General features: G+C 43.3%; 1 protein-coding gene across 3 annotated transcripts; it reads right to left on the bottom strand.

The window, feature by feature from the left end:
* Nucleotides 1-644: 644 nt before the first annotated feature.
* LOC115102591 (serine/threonine-protein kinase 38) lies at nucleotides 645-19,158 on the bottom strand. Of its 3 annotated transcripts, none has more exons than XM_029622695.2 (13): nucleotides 19,056-19,158; nucleotides 15,443-15,579; nucleotides 9,067-9,118; nucleotides 8,863-8,985; nucleotides 8,680-8,763; nucleotides 6,955-7,078; nucleotides 6,408-6,562; nucleotides 6,119-6,230; nucleotides 5,445-5,506; nucleotides 5,080-5,197; nucleotides 4,718-4,937; nucleotides 4,431-4,525; nucleotides 645-4,163 (listed from the first exon to the last, which is right to left on the bottom strand). In XM_029622695.2, the coding sequence occupies exons 1-13, from the start codon at nucleotides 19,128-19,130 to the stop codon at nucleotides 4,024-4,026; spliced, it is 1,497 nt and encodes a 498-aa protein (XP_029478555.1). In that variant the 5' UTR covers nucleotides 19,131-19,158; the 3' UTR covers nucleotides 645-4,023. The 3 variants fall into 3 exon arrangements, with proteins under 3 accessions (XP_029478555.1, XP_029478556.1, XP_029478557.1); XM_029622696.2 differs by having other exon boundaries at nucleotides 6,128-6,230; XM_029622697.2 differs by having other exon boundaries at nucleotides 9,100-9,118.
* Between the last annotated feature and the right edge of the window lie 3,453 nt (nucleotides 19,159-22,611).

The following is a 22,611-nucleotide window of genomic DNA, read 5'->3' as shown; positions in this document are numbered from 1 at the left end:
AATGTAGTCGGGAGTTTAGTACAATGACGGTCTGTTCCTTTGTACAAATGAATGAACTATCTCCAGATGGCAGGGATGGACTATCTCCAGACTGTCTAGAATGCTTATCTACGCTGACTGACCTTGGTTCTAGGCGAGGAGGGAAGGCTTGAGAACTATAGGGCCTTTCTACCAGTGTCAAGAAGACGGAACATTTAGAAAACGCTGACGTCATTTTCAGTTTATAACCTGTGGTAAAATGTGTATGAACTTAGTACTCTCTTGAATTAAAGGCTGTAACCCAACTTAAGACCGGGGCTCTGTCCATTCTTATAAAATAAGGGTCTTACAAACCCTTAATGCATTGACAGTGTTTAATTTTGATTGAGAATTAAAACAGAGGAATTTAGAATTCCTTCAACAATAGGTAAAAGGATAAGTAGCATCACGTTTTTAAAGAGAAAACCTGTTTGAGGGTGAGGTTGATATCAAAACATCTTCCACAGTAGGATATGTTTTGAGCATCCCAACCCATTACCCTAGCCAACTGTGATAACTTTTGCATCACTTTTCTTGCCTTATAATAACTTGTTTCTTCCCTGGAGGCAGAGCCACCCTAGCTGACCTATTCTACACAGACAAGGAATGAAAAAGACAGACACTGGTTCAACATAGTCCTAGGTGTTTTATTTAATGCTGTTAAAAGTCTACCACCATAATAGCGGAGGTGAGTATTTCTACCAGAAGTGAAACAAGCGGTCTGCCATTAACTGGCAAAATAAAATGTGCCTTTTGAACTAACTGGAGAACCAATACCCACACAATTTAGCCACTTTCTGCCTTAACAGTGGGTTAACATACTGAAATGATACATGGTGAAATGCACATCTCAACCATGTAGTTTCTAAGCCTCTATGGTAGTAGGCTACTAGCTTCCAAGTCTAACCAGAGATACTGCCTAGTAGCACCTTTGAGGAACACTGAACAATTCTCTGAAAACCATGTTAGTTTTCACAGGTGGAATGTGCCATCTATTACACAAAGACTAGTTTACGCTGTTTAAATGGTTGCATGCATGACAACAGCCCTGTAAGAACTGCTTTGCACTATTGAGAGATGACGGAGCAATGCCTGGGTGACTTTGCATGATGGGGCTTGAGAAACTGGTGGGTCCTGCTAACTTTACTCCCTAGCCCCGTTTGTGGTGTAGGGTTCGCTTTGGTCAAAAAAAGACACACAAAAAAAAGACAACCTCACCCTTCTCGCGTTTGGATGAAAACATTGCTCTTGGCGAAGGGGTGTTAATGAGTCTTGAGGAGCAAGAGATGTTTGAATATTTAATTAAGACCTTTCTTCACCATTTACATTATTCCATCTCATTTAGTTTGTCAGATAAAACAATTTCCAGAAGAAAATGTAACTCCTGCACATGGCTAGCTTGCCCATTCAACCAGTGAAATGACATTCCCTCACCCATCAAAACAAAGAGATTTCAGAGCGGCCCATTATTTTGCTGTACAAACGGAAACACCACAGACATTAAGTGCAGTTATTCAATGTGAAATGGCAGAAAATATACAATAGACACCCCACACCACAGTGGATTAAATACAACTCCCCCTACTTTTGATTGAATGTTCCCTATAAAAAGGTTTGTACATCCTGTTTCCCACACCTTGTGTGCCTGGGGGAAATAACAGCAGGCACACACAGTTGGATGACATCTACAAAAGAGCACCCACCTTATCAGTGTTGGTTAATCGAGCACAACATATTCCAGCATCTTATTTTTACTGAGCACATCACCCATTCCTCTAAATACATGCAAATCTCACACACCAAGCAGCATACATTTAAAATACAAATATTCCAAAACGTTATTCGCACTTTGCCAAGTCATCTGCCCAATACTTTTTAAACCCGGCATTACCACAGGATCATTCGGGCACCAAGCATCAGTAAAAGGTGAGACCAGTCTCAAAATCAGTTCTGTCGCTCAGTCGTAAAAACTACAAAAAAAGGTCTGGATATTAAATCTCAGCAAGTAGTCTGAACTACCCAGAACACTGTACAGATATTTAACAAAATACCAGACATCTTCACTGTGTGACAAACCTACCACTCCTGTGGTTTAGGCTACATTCCATTCAAATTACAGCATTTTGGAATCAACATGGCATTAAATTCATCTTCAACTACACCTTGGGATTACATTCGATTCAAATGACAGCATTTGGGATTGTGTTAAGAACAGTGAGTCACATATAGCCCTGTTTACAGAGTTATGGTCGAGTTTCTCACTCACACCTCTTAGCCTCTTGAAAAGTAAGGACATACCAGGTGGCATATCCTTGACACCAAACGTCAGACAAATGTAATGTTTAAAGTATTCTTGCTAAGAAATAGCCAAGCAACAGGAAGAGACGGAACTATAGATACGACAGGAAGTGGAAAAAGTGTGTTAATGACCCTAACCCAGGGTCACAGAGCCTGAGTGTGTCTCAATACTCTAAATGCTGCTCCTATTCTTCTATTCTCTGTTACTTACATATCCGCTGAACAAACTTGCTCTGCCACCTCACCTACCAAGCCCTTACAGACCAGTGGTCAGGACAAAAAAAAGAGAAGGAAAGATAAGAGTATCAATATCTTGGCCTTACTTATAGCTCCCCTACCCCAAAGGTCCATGGAAAAGTACCATAAATAATGGTTGGTACATGCTCCAAATTTTAGCATTCAATCAGTACATTCAACATATTTTTGTATTTGAATTTGCTCTCTAGCTAAAAGGACATGCATATCCACAAGTATTAGTAAATCAAATGAGTTGAAAGAGAGCATGAAGGTGCTAATATTAACAGTGGATGATTGTCAAACTAAGAACCTAAACTAAGACCCTAAAAAGGTGGGCTTCTGGAAGGGGTACTTTCAAATGGAATCCTATTCAAGAGGCGATTCTATTGCTATAAACACTTGCCAAAGTCCATGTAACAGCTCCACCATTGGCAGTAAGGGAAGTGACAATTAAATGGAGACAAAGTAATTCCATTGAAACCCTCAAATTAGACTGAAGAGTTACAACAATTACTCTCAGCTCTCATTGTTTTTGGTTATGAGTTGCCTTGTTGCAACAGGCAAGCAGTCCAAAACACCATCATCCAAGATGCTTCAGTAGAGAGCTCTCTAAAAACACACGAAAAACATTGACATATATTCCCTGAAAAGCATCATTAGTTCGTCAAATTACACTATTTCTAATGTTTTTAATGGCGGAACTCATTTCTAAAAAGATGGAATTCTATTGTGTGTGTGTGGAAAAAAGAAAGAAACTGAAGAGAGAAAAGCTAGCCCTTTGACAGAAAAGTGAGGCATATTGGATCCTAGTCCCATGCTGGTGGTCACCCAGCTAAACTTTAAGACTTCAATGTCTGTTTGTGGAGGAAGAAGTGAAGAAGGCTGGTATAGCCAGTCAAGTGTGTTCTTCTGATGTGAAAATGGGCTCTGGCCCCTAAGGTGACTGGTTATGCTGGTATCTTGGTTCAGTCCCTTGGGATACTGAAGGATAGAAAATCAGTCTTGGCCGAGTTGGACCGATGCTAGTGGAGATCTACGAGAGATGGTCCCAAACTAAGGTCATATCAACACCTCCAAGACTGCTCATTGGTGATCTGGGAACTTTAATCCTGGGGTGGAATGGCATGTGAGTTTTCACATAGAAAACAATCACTGTCCATACCTTCCAGCACAACACTATGGCTTTTTTAGATAAACAAACTCGAGTTGGAGTAGGTCACACTTCTCTACACAGTACACAGAGCCCTACAAGTCCCCTGCAAAGGAAGGAGAAAGGTCCCTTCAGCAGGATCAGACACATGGGATAGTCTCAATTATGAGGGACCCCTTCAACAAGCTTGAATAGGGTCATTTAGTTTCTACCTCCAAAATGGAGTTTGGGAGAGGAGTGGACGTTGGGATCCATGGGGAATTCCATTTGAATGCCAGTATGTGGGGCAGGTAGAGTGAGTGAGGAAACAAAGGAAGGATTCATCTCTTCCCCGTCTTCATGTAGGAGGGGATAGCCCCTCGGGCTGTGAGGCCTTCAAAGCGCTTGTAGGTGTAGTTGATGAAGACCCAGTCCTTGTTCTTGAGGTCTGCCTCAGAATGGTTGGACACCACAGGGGCAGCTGAGGCAGAAAAAGACAGGGATTATTTCACACAGGGCAATAGAGGTAAACAAAGGAGCCAAAATGTGAGAATCCTGTTTCAAGGTGGCATTAGTTGACCAGGGCCATGTTTAATTGGCACCAAATAGAAGAAAACAGACTTAACCTGGGAGTGACTAACTGGTGTAATACGAAACGTCTTTGTTTTTCATTGTGTGCCCTAATGAACACTACCCTGTTGAATTATGACTACTGGACCACTAATGTTGGTGACAATGAGAAACGTACCTGTCGGCTGGAGGATATCAGAGTCTGGGAACTCGTCAAAGTTGGACGTGTCGTCTATGCTTTTGATCTCAATGGGAATGGCAGCGGGTCGCTCTCTGTAATAAAAATGAAACCCTGTTTTTACAATGTCACTGTTCCCATTTCTGAATGCACCATTAACTGATACAATCAGCTACATCCTCAAAAAAATGCTAGCCAGGAGATTTGGGATATTGACAAATAACCAGCAATTAAGGGAAAATATCATGTAAAAAAACATCAGAAAAGTTAACTATACTTTTAACTACCTGATGTGGTCGTAGTCCACCCCCTCGAAGAAGGCGTTGCCCTTAATGTCCTCCACTCCAGTGGCTCCGATCCTGTGCTCCTCCTCACAGCAGAACCTGAGGATGAGGTCCTTAGCTTTCTCCGAAATGGGCACTTCAGGGGGAAAAGTCAGTGTTTCTTGCCAGTTCATCACCTTCCTGTAGGTCTCCTGGGGGGTCTCTGAGCAGAACGGGGGATAGCCTGGAAAACAACACACATGGGATCAACAAGCCAGGCATGGACAAATACGTAGTAATGGCACCATTCTGTGACATTGATGCAAGATGATTGAAAGCCAATGTTCTTCAGAGGCCCCAAGCAGAAGTTGTTGACAGGATCTCACCTATCAGCATCTCATACATGATGACTCCAAGGCTCCACCAATCACAGAGCTTGTTGTATCCGTTCTGCATGAAGACTTCAGGGGCGATGTAGTCAGGGGTGCCCACAGTAGAGAAGGCCTGGGGGGGGCGCGAGAGAAAGATCATGCAATGTGACTACATCAATACAAATGTGGTCGTGTTTGAGATCGACTGCATTCCAGTCGGTGACTGCAGAGGGACAGATCTACAAATCAACCTGCACCCTAAATAACTACATTTTATATATGTGGATTAGTCTGCCCAAAATGGATGCTCCTGAACACGGCCCACGTCTACTTGTAGAATACACTGTATGTTGCCCTCCCATCTAGCTTAATTTTCTCACCAGCTGTCTCCGGTTCCTCTTCCATGTCTCTGCTTTCCTCTTTGAGTTCATGTTATTGAATGCTGTACAGAAAAATAAACAGTTTTAGAAAATTACACGAGTATGTAATACTTGTTAAACCCCATAACCGCGCAGGTTAAGCATCTGAAACCCTTTCAGACTCTCCGTTATGAAACAAATAGCCATTTAAGATCTGTTGATTGACATTTTAGTCACACCAACGCAGAGAGATTCTACATTTAAAAAATAATCCCCATTAGGGAATTTGAAGAATGGTACAATGCAACAACTCAAAACATGAAGCAAACCTAAAAACAAACCATTTTAAGTTATTCATTTTATTTTTGTACAAGCACATTTCAAATCATTACCTAGTTAGTAGAGAAACATTAAAGGCACAATATCTGGGACATTTCCAACTGTTCAATGGTATTTCTAATTAATAGTGTATAAGCTTATGAGCTTTGTACATCAGTTTTACCTCCACCATAACCCAAATATGACTCCATTGTTTATCTTTTGGTTGTCATTTGGGTCTTTGTAAACAATGTGTACCTCCAAAATATGCTTCCAAATCTCAAGGACTACAAGGTCTGAGAAACTCCAAATTGTGGCTTTAACATCAATACAGGTTGTTAGTATGTAAAGTAATGGATTGATTGGGGATGCCTGACTTTGCTTACTGAAGTCACTGGGGAGGCTATGATTCAGGTTCTTGTAGAACTCGGTACGATGCGCCCTCTTCAGACCTGTGCAAAGACCAAAGTCAGACAGCTTCACATGGCCCTGAAACAATCAAGCAAAAACACATTCAGTACAGGCTTATATTCATTAGTGCTGTGTATTGGAAAAGTTTAGCTCGTTTTATTCATTTTGGTGCCTTGTAAATTCAAACAGAATAACATATCCAAACCACCAGTCTGAGCTCATGTTTGCGTCTCTTGAGTACGTGCTCAAACTCACCCTGGAGTCCAGTAGCAGGTTGTCAGGTTTGATGTCTCTGTGAATGAAGCCCAACTGGTGGATGGAGTCGATGGCTAGCACTGTCTCAGCGATGTAGAACTGACTGGCCTCCTCTGTCAGAGTATCCTTCTTCATTAGCAGGGTCATCATGTCACCTGTAGGGGGCAGTGTCGGGTTACAACATGTACAGTCCCACTGGACTTTGAGGCATATTCAGCAGGACAGAAGTTGTTCGTTCGGTGGCTTTGCAGAGAGAACATTAAGAATAAACAATCATTATGCAGCACATTTATGTTTTTCTGCAACGTTCTGATGGCTGTATCAAGCATCACAGAGTAGAAGTACTGATCTAGGATCAATTTAGCCTTTTAGACCATAATGAACATGATACTATTTACAGGAGGGACCCAATCCTAGATCAGCACTTACTCTCTGTCTACATACACTTGCAAGAGTAGCTGATCTAGCTTCCAACTGGACAATGACTGTCCCTGTAGTGTAGGAGACTGTTTGGGGTTCAGCTAAGGGTGGGGGGGGGGGGTAATACCGCCAGGCAGGAACTCCATGATGAGGTAGAGGTTCATCTTGTCCTGGAAGCTGTAGAACATCTTAACCACCCACAGACTGTCAGCCTCTACCAAGATGTCCCTCTCAGCACGGATGTGGCCCACCTAGAAATACACACATGGCATGATACATAAACTCAGCAAAAAAAAGAAACGTCCCCTATTCAGGACCCTGTCATTCAAAGATAATTAGTAAAAATCAAAATAACTTCACAGATCTTCATTGTAAAGGGGTTAAACACTGTTTCCCTTGCTTGTTCAATGAACCATAAACAATTAATGAACATGCACCTGTAGAACGGTCGTTACGACACTAACAGCTTACAGACGGTAGGCAATTAAGGTCACAGTTATGAATTACTGAAGACACTAAAGAGGCCTTTCTACTGACTCTAAAAACACCAAAAGAAATATGCCCAGGGTCCTTGCTCATCTGCGCGAATTGCAATGTCCGTACAGTGAGACACCTAAGACAGCGCTACAGGGAGACAGGACGGACAGCTGATCGTCCTCGCAGTGGCAGACCACGTCTAACAACACCTGCACAGGATCGGTACATCCGAACATCACACCTGCCGGACAAATACAAGATGGCAACAACAACTGCCCGAGCTACAACAGGAACGCACAATCCCTCCATCAGTGCTCAGACTGCCCACAATAGACTGAGAGAGGCTGGACTGAGGGCTTGTAGTAGGCCTGTTGTAAGGCAGGTCCTCACCAGACTTCACCGGCAACAACGTCACCTATGGGCACAAACCCACCGTCGCTGGACCAGACAGGACTGGCAAAAAAGGTGCTCTTAACTGATGAGTCGCGGTTTTGTCTCACCAGGGGTGATGGTCAGATTCACGTTTATTGTCGAAGGAATGAGCGTGACATCGAGGCCTGTAGTCTGGAGTGAGATTGATTTGGAGGTGGATGGTACGTCATGGTCTGGGACGGTGTGTCACAGCATCATCGGACTGAGCTGGTTGTCACCGCAGGCAATCTCAACGCTGTGCGTTACAGGGAAGACACCCTCCTCCCTCATGTGGTACCCTTCCTACAGGCTCATCCTGACATGACACTCCAGCATGACAATGCCACCAGCCATACTGCTCATTCTGTGTGTGATTTCCTGCAAGACAGGAATGTAAGTGTTCTGCCATGGCCAGCGAAGAGCCCGGATCTCAATCCCATTGAGCACGTCTGGGACCTGTTGGATCGGAGGGTGAGGGCTTAGGGCCATTCCCCCCAGAAATGTCCGGGAACTTGCAGGTGCCTTGGTGGAAGAGTGGGGTAACATCTCACAGCAAGAACTGGCAAATCTGGTGCAGTCCGTGAGGAGGAGATGCACTGCCGTACTTAATGCAGCTGGTGGCCACACCAGATACTGACTGTTACTTTTGATTGACCCCCCCTTTGTTCAGGGACACATTAGTCCATTTCTGTTAGTCACGTCTGTGGAACTTGTTCCGTTTGGGTCTCAGTTGTAGAATCTTGTTGTGTTCATAGAAATATTAACACATGTTAAGTTTGCTGAAAATAAACGCAGTTGACAGCGAGAGGACGTTTCTTTTTTTTTTGCTGAGTTTACATTTATAGATTGCATGGTAGGTACTACTTTTGTATCCAAGACACTGCTTTGGATTTGTGAGAATGAACATGACTGGCCATTATGTATTTGCCATCAACATACCCTCCTACCCTTTCCTCCTCCTCACCTGCTCCTTCTCCAACATGTCGGCCTTGCGGAGGATCTTCATAGCGTACACGTGGCCTGTGTCCTTCTTCTGCACCAGACGCACCTTGGGACCAAAATGTTTCAATAATTTAGTGAATAATAAGCTGAAAGTCTGCAAGGCTACTACGTAAGAGAGGTGTTTAAGAAAAGGGGTGATGCCTACCTCTCCGAAAGCTCCTCGGCCAATCACCTTGAGGGACTCGAAGTCCTCCAGCCCCAGGCGGGTTCGTTTGAGACGCAGGAACTCAGTCTCTTTCCTGGCGTGCTGGGAGCGCCGGATACGCTTCTGCACAGGTAGAGGAGGCAATGGTTAGTGCGCACAACTGCACGTGTCAAAAAGGTTGTGTGTGTTAGTCTTCAACGTCACCTCTTCATCAACCAAGCCCTCTTGATCCATCACCTTTTCCAACTTCTGCTGCCTGCAACAGAAATGAAAAAAAAAAAAATCAATTATGGCTGTCCCCGATAAAAAAAGATTTGTCGACCAAAATGAATCTCTAATTGCGACCAATTGATTGTTCAATATTTTTTAAACGTGTAATATTTCCAAATATAGACACACCTGTTTTAATCAAATTAACTATATGCATTGAGCTTGTCTGATGCTTTAAGCGCACCGTTGGATGAAATAAGACGAAAATGACTCAAAAGAGCTAGAGCAGAAGAAATACAAAAAAACCTGATCACGTTCCTCCTGCTTTAAGCTTACGGTTTGATGTCGAGGGCACCAGAGATCTATATAACCATAAGAAAAAAAACATAACCTAACCCAACCATTCTCCTCCAGCTGGCTTTATCAGACTCTGACATTACTCTCCTGAAGGTGCTGTTAATAGACTACACGAGGAGTCAAACTTTTTCATGTGGAATGACCATTTATCTTACAATTTCTACCAATCTGCATGCCCTTTTATAGTTTTCATATGCACATTTTTGTGAAACAGATTCATTTTGTTTATCATAACATCTTTGAATCTCAAAATCATTCTCATGTGGTTAATCGAAATTAAAATAAAACCTAAAAAGAAGAGGTAACTTCTATTGCCAACTATGTAAAAATTGCCTACATAAAGCCTAACATTGTAGCCTGCAGGTAGAAAATATTGCTCCGTTCATCTTTCCCTCGACCCTGACTAGTCTCCCAGTCCCTGCCGTTGAAAAACATCCCCACAGCATGATACCACCACCATGCTTCACGGTAGGGATGGTGCCAGGTTTCCGCCACACTTGACACTCTGGCTAAAGAGTTCAATCTTGGTTTCATCAGACCAGAGAATCTTGTTTCTCAAGGTCAGAGTCTCTGATCCACCTCTACGCAGAAGACACCATTCTGTATACTTCTGGCCCTTCTATGGACACTGTGTTAACAACCCTCCAGGCAAGCTTCAATGCCATTACAACTCTCCTTCCGTGGCCTCCAATTGCTCTTAAATACAAGTAAAACTAAATGCATGCTCTTCAACCGATCGCTGCCTGCACCTGCCCGCCTGTCCAACATCACTACTCTGGACGGCTCTGACTTAGAATACGTGGACAACTACAAATACCTAGGTGTCTGGTTAGACTGTAAACTCTCCTTCCAGACCACATCAAACATCTCCAATGCAAAGTTAAATCTAGAATTGGCTTCCTATTTCTCAACAAAGTATCCTTCACTCATGCTGCCAAACATACCCTTGTAATACTGACCATCATACCAATCCTCGACTTCGGCGATGTCATTTACAAAATAGCCTCCAATACCCTACTCAACAAATTGGATGCAGTCTATCACAGTGCAATCCGTTTTGTCACCAAAGCCCCATATACTACATTTACATTTACATTACATTTAAGTCATTTAGCAGACGCTCTTATCCAGAGCGACTTACAAATTGGTGCTTTCACCTTATGACATCCAGTGGAACAGCCACTTTACAATAGTGCATCTAGGTCTTTTAAGGGGGGGGGGAGAAGGATTACTTTATCCTATCCTAGGTATTCCTTAAAGAGGTGGGGTTTCAGGTGTCTCCGGAAGGTGGTGATTGAATCCGCTGTACTACCCACCATGGCGACCTGTACTCTCTCGTTGGCTGGCCCTCGCTTCATACTCGTCGCCAAACCCACTGGCTCCATGTCATCTACAAGACCCTGCTAGGTAAAGTCCCCTCTTATCTCAGCTCGCTGGTCACCATAGCATCACCCACCTGTAGCACGCGCTCCAGCAGGTATATCTCTCTGGTCACCCCCAAAACCAATTCTTTCTTTGGTCGCCTCTCCTTCCAGTTCTCTGCTGCCAATGACTGGAACGAACTACAAAAATCTCTGAAACTGGAAACACTTATCTCCCTCACTAGCTTTAAGCACCAACTGTCAGAGCAGCTCACAGATTACTGCACCTGTACATAGCCCACCTATAATTTAGCCCAAACAACTACCTCTTTCCCTACTGTATTTATTTATTTAGCTCCTTTGCACCCCATTATTTTTATTTCTACTTGCACATTCTTCCACTGCAAATCTACCATTCCAGTGTTTTACTTGCTATATTGTATTTACTTTGCCACCATGGCCTTTTTTTTTGCCTTTACCTTCCTTATCTCACCTCATTTGCTCACATCGTATATAGACTTGTTTATACTGTATTATTGACTGTATGTTTGTTTTACTCCATGTGTAACTCTGTGTCGTTGTATGTGTCGAACTGCTTTGCTTTATCTTGGCCAGGTCGCAATTGTAAATGAGAACTTGCTCTCAACTTGCCTACCTGGTTAAATAAAGGTGAAATAAAAATAATTTACATGCCTTTTGACAAACTTCAAGCGAGCTGTCATGTGCCTTTTACTGAGGAGTGGCTTCTGTCTGGCCACTACCATAAACACTTGATTGGTGGAGTGCTGCAGAGATGGTTGTCCTTCTGGATGGTTCTCCCACCACAGAGGAACTCTGGAGCTGTCAGAGTGACCATTGGATTCCTGGTCACCTCCCTGACCAAGGCCCTTCTCCCCCGATTGCTCAGTTTGGCAGGGCGTCCAGCTCCAGCAAGAGTCTTGGTGGTTCCAAACGTCTTCCATTTAAGAATGATGGAGGCCACTGTGTTCTTGGGGACCTTCAATGCTGCAGAAATGTTTTGGTACCCTTCCACAGATATGTGCTTCGGAGCTCTACGGACAATGGCTTCGACCGGATGGCTTCTGCAGGAAATGCAGAAGTATTTTCTGTTTCGCTATGATCAGGTTGCCAAAATAAATTACGGATACAAACTTGAAACCACTGATCATGACAATGGAGTGAAAGGGTTATATCCTGCCTGTTTGGCCCTGTCCAGGGGTATCGTCGGATGGGGCCACAGTATCTCCCGACCCCTCCTGTCTCAGCCTCTAGTACTCATGCTGCAATAGTTTGTGTCGGGGGGCTAGGGTTAGTCTGTTATATCTGGAGTATTTCTCCTATCTTATCCGGTGTCCTGTGTGAATTTAAGTATGCGCTCTCTAATTCTCTTTTGGAGGACCTGTGCCCTAGGACCACGCCTCAGGACTACCTAGCCTGATGACTCCTTGCTGTCCCCAGTCCACCTGGTCGTGCTGCTGCTCCAGTTTCAAATGTTCTGCCTGCGACTATGGAACCCTGACCTGTTCACAGGACAGGTGCTACCTGCCCCCAGACCTGCTGTTTTCAACTCTCTAGAGACAGCAGGAGCGGTAGAGATACTCAATGATCGGCTATGAAAAGCCAACTGACATTTACTCCTGAGGTGCCTGTTGCACCCACTACAACCACTGATTATTATTATTTGACCCTGCTGGTCATCTATGAATATTTGAACATCTTGGCCATGTTCTGTTATAATCTCCACCCGGCACAGCCAGAAGAGGACTGGCCACCCCTCATAGCCTGGTTCCTCTCTAGTTTCTTCCTAGGTTCTGGCCTTTCTAGGGAGTTTTTCCTAGCCACCGTGCTTCTACACATTCATTGCTTGTTGTTTGGGGTTTTATGCTGGGTTTCTGTACAGCACTTTGACATCAGCTGATAAAAAAGTTCAATTGTAGAATTTCTTTCCTTCTTAATGTGTTAGAGCCAATCAGTTGTGTTGTGACATGGTAGGGTTGGTTAAAGACAAAGTGCATATTTTTATGGGCTCCCGCGTGGCGCAGCGGTCTAAGGCACTGCATCTCAGTGCTAGAGGTGTCACTACAGACGCTGGTTCGATTCCAGGCTGTACCACAACCGGTCGTGATTGGGAGTCCCATAGGACTCCCAGCATAGTCCGGGTTAGGGTTTGGCTGTGTTAGGCCGTCATAAATAAGAATTTGTTCTTAACTGACTTTAGTTCAAGGTAACATAAAAAATATTATGTCAAGAACAGCTCAAATAAGCAAAGAGAGATGACAGTCCATTACTTTAAGACATGAAGGTCAGTCAATCCAGAAAACTTCAATAACTTTCAGCGTTTCTTCAAATCCAGTCGCAAAAAGCATGAGGCGCTATGATGAAATTGGCGCTCATGAGGACCGCCACAGGAAAGGAAGACCCAGAGTTACCTCTGCTGCAGGATAAGTTCGTTAGTTATCAGCCTCAGATATTGCAGCCCAAATAAATCCTTCAGAGTTCAAGTAACAGACATCTCAACAACTGTTCAGAGGAGACTGTGTGAATTAGGCCTTCATGGTCGAATTACTGCAAAGAAACCACTACTAAAGGACACCAAATAGAAGAGACTTGCTTGGGCCAAGAAACACGAGCAATGGACATTGGACCGGGGAAATCTGTCCATTGGTCTGAGGAATCCAATTTTGAGATTTTTGGTCCAACCCCTGTGTCTTTGTGAGATGCAGAGTTGGTGAACGTATGATCTCCACATGTGTGGTTCCCACTGTGAAGCATGGGGAAAAAGTGTGATGGTGCTTTGCTGGTGACACTGTCTGATTTAGAATTCCAGGCACACTTAACCAGCATGACTATCACAGCATTCTGCAACGATACGCCATCCCATCTGGTTTGCTCTAAGAGGGACAATCATTTGATTTTCAACAGGACAATGACCAAACACACCTCAAGGCTGTGTAAGGGCTATTTGACGAAGAAGAGTGATGAGTGCTGCATCAGATGACCTGGCCCCCACAAATCACCCAATCTCAACTCAATTGAGATGGTTTGGGATGAGTTGGACTGCAGAGTGAAGGAAAAGCAGACAACAAGTGCTAAGCATATGCAGGAATTCCTTCAAGACTATTGGAAAAGCATTCCAACTGAAGCTGGTTGAGAGAATGCCAAGAGTGTGCAAAGTTGTCATCAAGGCAAAGGGTGGCTACTTTGAAGAATCTCATATATAAAATATATTTTGATTTGTTAAACACTTTTTTGGTTACTACATGATTTCATAGTTTATGTCTTCACTATTATTCAACCATGTAGAAAATAGGAAAAATAAAGAAAAACCCTGGAATGAGTATGTGTGTCCAAACTTGACTGGTACTGTATTTAATACATTTGCAAACATTTCTAAAAACCTGTTTTTAACAGTGTGTGGATTGAGTTTGTTAAATATATTTTTTGAATCCATTTTAGAATAAGGCCATAACGTGTGGATGAAAGGTGGATAAAAAGGTGTCCACATCACCAACGAACTATCATGGTCCAAACACACCAAGACAGTTGTGAAGAGTGCACGACAACACCTTTCCCCCCCTCAGGAGACTGAAAAGATTTAGCATGGGTCCTCAGATACTCAAAAGGGTCTACAGCTGCACCATCGAGAGCATCCTGACCGGTTGCATCACCGCCTGGTATGGCAACTACTCTGCATCTGACCGTAAGACGCTACAGAAGGTAGTGCGAACGGCCCAGTACATCACCGGGGCCAAGCTTCCTGCAATCCAGGACCTATATACTTGGCGGTGTCAGAGGAGAGCACAAAAAACGGTCACAGACTCCAGTCACCCAAGTTATAGACTTCTCTCTGCTACCGCACTGCAAGTGGTACCGGAGTGCCAAATCTAAGCTCAAAAGGCTCCTTAACAGCTTCTACCCCCAAGCCATAAGACTGCGGACAATTAATCAAATGGCTACCCGGACAACTTACATAAACCCCCCATTTGTTTTAACACTGCTGCTACTGGCTGTTTTTATCTATGCAGTCACTTTACCCCAACCTACATGTACAAATTACCTCGACTAACCTGTACCCCTGCACATTTACTCGGTACCGGTACCCCCTGTATATAGCCTCGTTATTGCTATTTTATTGTTACTTTTTGATTTCTCTTTACTTTAGTTAATGTGGTAAATATTTTCTTAACTCTTTCTTGAACTGCATTGTTGGTTAAGGGCTTGGAAGAATTTAACAGTAAGGTTGTATTCAGCGCATGTGACAAATAAAGTTTGATTTGAAACAGAGAGGGACAGTCTTTACTCCAATAAGAATGCTTGTTATTGTTTTCAGTATCACTACGCTTTATTACATTGTGGAATAATGAATGAATTTGGACTATTGTGTGCATGTCTATTACATGAAATCCAAATAAAAAGCTATTTAAATTACAGGTTGTAATGCAACAAAATAGGAAAAAACACCAATGGGGATCAATACTTTTACAAGGCAATGTTAGGCACAAATACCAAAGTTTGCAACACCCACCTTGAATGACATAACGCATAAGAATGTAGCAATAGAGAACAGAAGAGTTGTAAACAATATGTCAGTGGAAGGCACTGCCCATTGGCTGAGCCCAGACGGATGCGTGCGTGTGTAGTAGGAGGCCTACCTCATCTCTCTCTCCTCATGTTGAGCGATGAGGTTGCTGTAGAAGTTCTCCAGGGTCACCTTGGCCATGGTCACACGTTCCTTGGTGTGATTACTCATCGAGGAGCAGGAACTCTGGCCCGTCATTGCCATGGTTACCTGAGAGATGCATTGAAAGAGGGAGGGTGCAATTTAGCAACCTGTATATCCTCTTGAAAGAACTATAGGCCTACACTATCATAATTAACTTCAAGTCCAAACCAAATGCAGATGTATTCAACTTTTCACCAGTCTTGTAATTGTGCTGTTTTCACATAGGCCTATACCCTTGCAAACACATTCACAGACTCTTCTTTTATTTGCTTTTAACTTTCCCTACAACCTTTTCAAAGTGCTGAACCGCTCTCTTTCTAAAATAAGGGGCCAAGAGAAGAGGGGTTAAAGACAATTGTCCTCTTTCAGTCGCAGTACAGTAACTCAATGTCCAGTCAGCCTCAGCACATTTTGCATGGCTGAGCAACAGGGACCCTTGAGGTGGCAGGAGGAGGGAGGCAAGTGGAAAGTGGAAAGAGCTCCAAGCACCGACAAGGCCCTTGATTTTTGTATTGCCGATGCTAGGTCAGGGTAATTCAATTATCCGCCGGACATTCAGATGGGCAATGAATAAGGTGGTCGTTAAAAGGAAAGGCTGGTGCCCAATGAGTCATGGAAGTTTGCAGTGCTATGATAGAGGCTGGTCAATAATACAGTGACAGAGCAGTTAAATGGTGTGGAAATCAATTTTGTGCACCCAATGCTGATGGGAGCATTACTCTGAACCAGAGAGGGGTAGTGTGTGCATCATCATAAACTGTGCAGACAAATACATCACCTCTAATGTTCAAGACATTTAAACACTTCAAGCACGCCTTCTCACAATTTATTTGTATACCTTTATTTATTTAACTAGGCAAGTCAGTTAAGAACAAATTCTAATTTACAAAAAACGGCCTACCCCAGCCAAACCCTGACGATGCTGGGATAATTGCACGCTGCCCTATTGGACTCCCATTCACGGACACAGCCTGGAATCCTCCCATTCACAGCCTGGGCATTAACATGGAGCTGGTCGCCCCTCTGCTGCTATAACAGCCTCCACTCTTATGGGAAGGCCTTCCACTACATGTTGGAACATTGCTGCGGGGACTTGCTTCCATTCAGTCACAAGAGTATTCATGAGGTCGGGCAGTGATGTTGATTAGGCCTGGCTCGCAGTCTGCGTTCCAATTAATCCCAAAGGTGTTCCATGAGGTTGAGGCTCTGTGCAGGCCAGTCAAGTTCTTCCACACCAATCTCGACAAACCATTTTAGTATGGACCTTGCTTTGTGTACGGGGGAATTGTCATTCTGAGACAGGAAAGAGCTTTCCCCAAACTGTTGCCACAAAGCTGGAAGCACAGAATCGTCTAGAGTGTCATTGTATGCTGTAACGTTACGATTTCCCTTCACTGGAACTAAGGGGCCTAGTCCGAACCATGGAAATCAGCCAAAGACCATTATTCCTACGCTACCAAACTTTACATTTGGCACTATGCAGTCGGGCAGGTAGCATTCTCCTGGCATCCGCCAAATACAGATGTCTGTCAGGCTGTCAAATGGTGAAGCATGATTGATCACTCCAGTGTTTCCACTGCTCCAGAGTCCAATGGCGGCAAGCTTTACACCACTCCAGCAGACGCTTCGCATTGCGCATGGTAACTTTATATTACGTTCCAGGCATTTTTTCTAGTCCCACATAAAAACACCTATTCAAAGTCCTCACTGTCACTCAGAAACAATATATCTTCACCGGCTTCGAGGGCATTATCACTTTTATACACCAACATAACTAAATAATGATTTAGATAAACGTTATTTTGATTCATTTATTCATACTATTTCATCCTTCCACAAGATGTAGTCCCGACAAGTCTAGGGTTGCTCCCCAGCCCGGCTGATCGTTCTATCAATTGTTGCCAGAGACGCGACCCAGTCGTTCAGTCTTTTTGTTCTGTATCTATTCTCAGTCGTTCGTTCTAAATGTTCCATTGCCATACTGGCTGGCAACGTTCTTATCCTTTGCTTGCTAGCTAGCCTACTACGGCTAACTTAGTCATGTCAAAAAGTGCAGCCAGAAAAACGGCAAAGCATGTGTTTAGAGCTTCCAGTTCCTTGGTGTGCAGATCCCCAACAAGCGATCATGGTCCAAACACACTAAGACAGTCATGAACTAGTTGTATGAGTTCAGGTCAATGAGGCCTACAGGTCATAAACGGAAGTTCAAAACGAATGAATGTTCTCACAAGAACTTAAGTTGATAAAAATATATAACACAACATTAGGTGATAATATATGTATTATTGTGGATTTATAGTCAGCTATAATGGAGCTGTCATTTTGGACTGGGAACACAGAATGAATTGACGTGAAAGGAACACAACAGGAGGGTCATTTCTGGTGTCGCTTTGCACACACGCTTGTTAGCTCAAAAGACATTCCAAGTTCCTTCATAGAAGTCGCTCCTCCTAGGTATAATTCTGTGGACATTATTCAGATAATCATGTCATAACAAGATGTCCAGCACGTCAAGCCTCCTTGTCCCTCTCTCGACATCTCTCCACCCGCAAAAATCCAGTCGCATCTTGCGCCATAGGGTACACTTCTTTGTCCATCAGGCATGTAAACAACTAGCTTGCCTGCTCTATTCGCACTGATCGCTTTAGTACTTTAATGAGCTAAAACTGTTAATTTCACAGGTTAAACAAATAACGATATACACGGGTACTTTCGGGGGATCGCACCGGTTAAGAACTTTATTTTGCTGGTCGGAACGAAACGATCGGAAAATAATTTCGGTTCCAACCCCTTAGATAGCTAAATAAAAGCTGACTATAAAGTAAAATGCCAAGTAGCTAACGTTAGCCAACCTAATTTAAACGTGTTAACACACGCGTGTCAAACTAGTTAGCTAACTTATCAAGAGTCCATCCAGTGCACCATCACATCAAATAATATCTTTGCACACGTTTGTATCGAACTAGCTAACGTTAGTAACACAGGCTACACAGCTTGTGGTAAAGTCAAGAGAGCTTGTTCGCTAGCTTAACTAACCTTTACTAGCCTAGTTGTTTACTGTCGGGTAAGATAATGGGACTAGCGTTAGCTGTGTAGCCTGTGTTAATTGTGGTAAAGTCAAGAGAGCTTGTTCGCTAGCTTAACTAACCTTAGCTTGCCTAGTTGTTTACTGTCGGGTAAAATTACGTTAATTCGGAAAACACAACTAGCTCTCTTCAGTACCTTAGCTAGCTGATGTTAATGCTGATGTTAACTTTCAAATATACTAAATTATGGACCAAATAAACGGTTAAAAAAAAATCTAGCCACATAGCTTCAACAAAGTAGCTAGTTAGCCAACTTGGTTTAGCCGAGTTAGCTTAGCTAGCTCATGCTGTGCTAAACGTGAAACGTTAGCTAACCAACCAACGCAATTTGGCTGGCACGATCCCATGAGACAACTAGAAGATAGTAAGGAACATGTTAACCATAACATTTTATTTCACTAAACTAGGTAGGTACGTGTAATAGTCTTAAATAAATAAGCATTTCGTTATAACTACCTCCGCAGGAACGACCTCTCTCCCTGCTCCGCTGTGTGTGGCTCTTCTTCGATGGGGTTTAACGGCGGTTGGCATCCAACGTTAACGGTGCATTACCGCCACCAGCTGGACGGGGTATTGAATAAGAAACAAAAAAAACATTGCGGGAACTGGGGGAAAACTTCATACTTCAAAATAAAACACGTCAACTAAGAAAACCCATCGCGCTTCTGCAATTAATGTCCATTTAATTAAGCAATAAAGCGCGAGGGAGTGTGGTATATGGATAACAAACCACGGCTAAGTGCTGTTCTTATGCACAATGCATCCTGTGACGTTTTGCATTAGCATCGAACAGCCCCCGTGATATGCAACTTTTCAGGGAAGTTACGAACAAATATACACAGGCAGTTAGGAAAGCTAAGGCTAGCTTTTTCAAACAGAAATTTGCATCCTGTAGTACGAACTCAAAACAATTCTGGGACACTGTAAAGTCCATGGAGAATAAGAGCACCTCCTCCCAGCTGCCCACTGCTCAGAAACACTGTCACCTCTGATAAATCCACTATAATTGAGAATTTCAATAAGCATTTCTCTACGGCTGGCCATGCTTTCCACCTGCCTACCCCGGTCAACTGCCGGCACCCTCCACAGCAACCAGCCAAAGCCCCCACCATTTCTCCTTTACTCAAATCCAGATAGCTGATGTTCTGAAAGAGCTGCAAAATCTGGACCCTACAAATCAGCCGGGCTAGACAATCTGGACCCTCTCTTTCTAAAATTATCTGCCAAAATTGTTGCAACCCCTATTGCTAGCCTGTTCAACCTCTCTTTCTTATCGTCTGAGATTCCCAAAGATTGGAAAGCTGTCGCGGTCATCCCCCTCTTCAAAGGGGGAGACACTCTAGACCCAAACTGCTACAGACCTATATCTATCCTACCCTGTCTTTCTAAGGTCTTCGAAAGCCAAGTTAAACAGATTACCGACCATTTCGAACCCCACTGTACCTTCTCCGCTATGCAATCTGGTTTCAGAGCTGGTCATGGGTGCACCTCAGCCACGCTCAAGGTCCTAAATGACATCATAACCGCAATCGATAAGAGACATTACTGTGCAGCCGTCTTCATCGACCTGGCCAAGGCTTTCGACTCTATCAATCACCACATTCTTATTATCAGACTCGACAGCCTTGGTTTCTCAAATGGTTGCCTCGCCTGGTTTACCAACTACTTCTCTGATAGAGTTCAGTGTGTCAAATCGGAGGGCCTGTTGTCCGGACCTCTGGCAGTCTCTGGGGGTGCCACAGGGTTCAATTCCAGTGTTTTAATTCCTATATTGTAATTACTTCACCACTATGGCCTATTTATTGCCTTAACTCCCTTATCTTACCTCATTTGAACTCACTGTATATAGACTTTTTGTTTTATTTTGTTCTACTGTATTATTGACTATGTTTTGTTTATTCCATGTGTAACTCTGTGTTGTTGTATGTGTCGAATTGCTATGCTTTATCTTAGCCAGGTCGCAGTTGCAAATGAGAACTTGCCTACCTGGTTAAATAAAGGTGAAATAAAAGAAAATAAAAATTGCGGAGTGACTGGACACAGCCCTTAGCTGTGGTATATTGGCCATATACCATAAACCCCAGAGGTGCCTTATTGCTATTATGAACTGGTTATCAACGTAATTAGAGCAGTAAAAATACATGCTTTGTCATACCCGTGTAATACGGTCTGATATATCACGGCTGTCAGCCAATCAGCATTTAGGGCTACAACCACCCAGTTTATAATACAAAATACATCCCTACACAGGCTCAGGGGCCTGTGATGGCGGTACATTCACAGACAAGAATTCTTGCATGGCCTCGGCTATGAAATCACGAAGGCCCAAAAAACTTTTAGCGGCATTCATTAATGATTCCAATTTTCTTAGACTTCTTCTCTGCTTGTGCTGTACAGTTTATGACCATTGCAAAAATCATACAAAGTCCACCTTTTTAACACATAGTATTTCACTATCCCTCAGCTGATCCCTTCACTGGTCGTGGTGGCTCTACTACCATTGCTTCTTCCCCACCACTCGTTCCATCCCATCTTCTCACCGACTCCAGATAAGAGATAAGCTGGACACTTCTTACCATTGCCAACTCATTCTCCTTCACCCTAACAGGGCAGTCCAGGAATTCAGGCACATGTTCACCTCCACAGTTGCAACATTTCACTTCATCTGGCATACAACACTTTTCCCTTCTGCACACACTTGACAAAATCTTCTACATTTACTGCATGGCACTGAAGGGGCTTGTGCACGAAAGCTCTTACAGGTTATCTCATGAATCCTAACTTTATATGAGAAGGGAGAGACTCTTCATCAAAGAACAGTAGCATGGATGAAGTGAATTTCTTTCCTCCGTCCACCATACAGGTCAGTCAGCATGCACCAACCACTCCATCGATGTCTTCAGTAATATCCTCAGTCTTTCTTTCTTGCACCACCCCAGAAATAACCCACTTGATTGGTGCCCGGCTACGAAAATCCATACAGGAAACGTTCTACTTCAATATCTTTTTGAGTCTTAAAACATGCTTCTTTCCTCCAAGACATTCCAGATTTTCTTTGAGACGTTAAACTGATTTTTGAAGTAGCATTGATCCAAAACCCTCACTCTGACTAAAACGAGTCTAGTGGTTTGAGTGGCTTGCTTGTGGGCGTGCTAGGCAGCAGTTTGTTTGTTTGGAGAGATTCCTGAGTTTCAACATGGGATTCTGAGTTGGAGGACCATTCAAAACAATTTTTCCCAGTCTGAGCTAGTTTTCCCGAGCTCCCAAGCACTAAAATCAGATATCTGAGAGTTCCTAGTTCTACGTTGTTTGAAAGCACATTATCCTAGGACATGGGTACTCAACTCTTACACTATGAGGTCCGGAGCCTTCTGGTTTTCTGTTCTACCTGATAATTAATTGCACACACCTGGTGTCCCAGGTCTAAATCAATCCCTGATTAGAGGGGAACAATGAAAACATGCAGTGGAACTGGCTTTGATGTCCAGAGTTGAGTTTGAGGCTCCTAGGGTTTTCAGCGGTTAGCAGACGGTTGGCTGCATGTGAACTACAATTCTGAAGCTGGGTTTGAACGTTTAGAAACTTCAATAATCATCTCTTGCAAAACTGTTTTAGAAACATATGCTGATATGCCCCATCTTTCATATCAGCAAGAAATAAGCATTCAAATAAAAAATATCACTTACTGTAGCAGTTTGCACAGATCCATACACTCAAATCAAAATCCAATCAAATTTATCACAAAGTGCTTATACAGAATCCCAGCCTAAAACCCTTAACAGCAAGCAAAACAGATGTAGAAGTGCGGTGGGAAAAACTCCCTAGAAAGGTAGGAACCTAGGAAAAAAGTGAGAGTTGCCAGGCTCTGGGGGGTGGCCAGTCGGCTGTGCCAGGTGGAGATTATAAGAGTACATGGCCATTGATTCAAGATTGTTCTTCAAGATGTTCATAGATGACCAGCATGGTCAAATAGTAATCACAGTGGTTGCAGAGTGTGCAACAGGTCAGTACA

The sequence above is a fragment of the Oncorhynchus nerka genome, linkage group LG20 (genome assembly GCF_034236695.1).
Source record: "Oncorhynchus nerka isolate Pitt River linkage group LG20, Oner_Uvic_2.0, whole genome shotgun sequence".
Lineage (NCBI taxonomy): Eukaryota > Metazoa > Chordata > Actinopteri > Salmoniformes > Salmonidae > Oncorhynchus > Oncorhynchus nerka.
The sequence above is the reverse complement of the archived record's forward strand: the minus strand, read 5'-3'. Positions and strand labels throughout refer to the sequence as shown.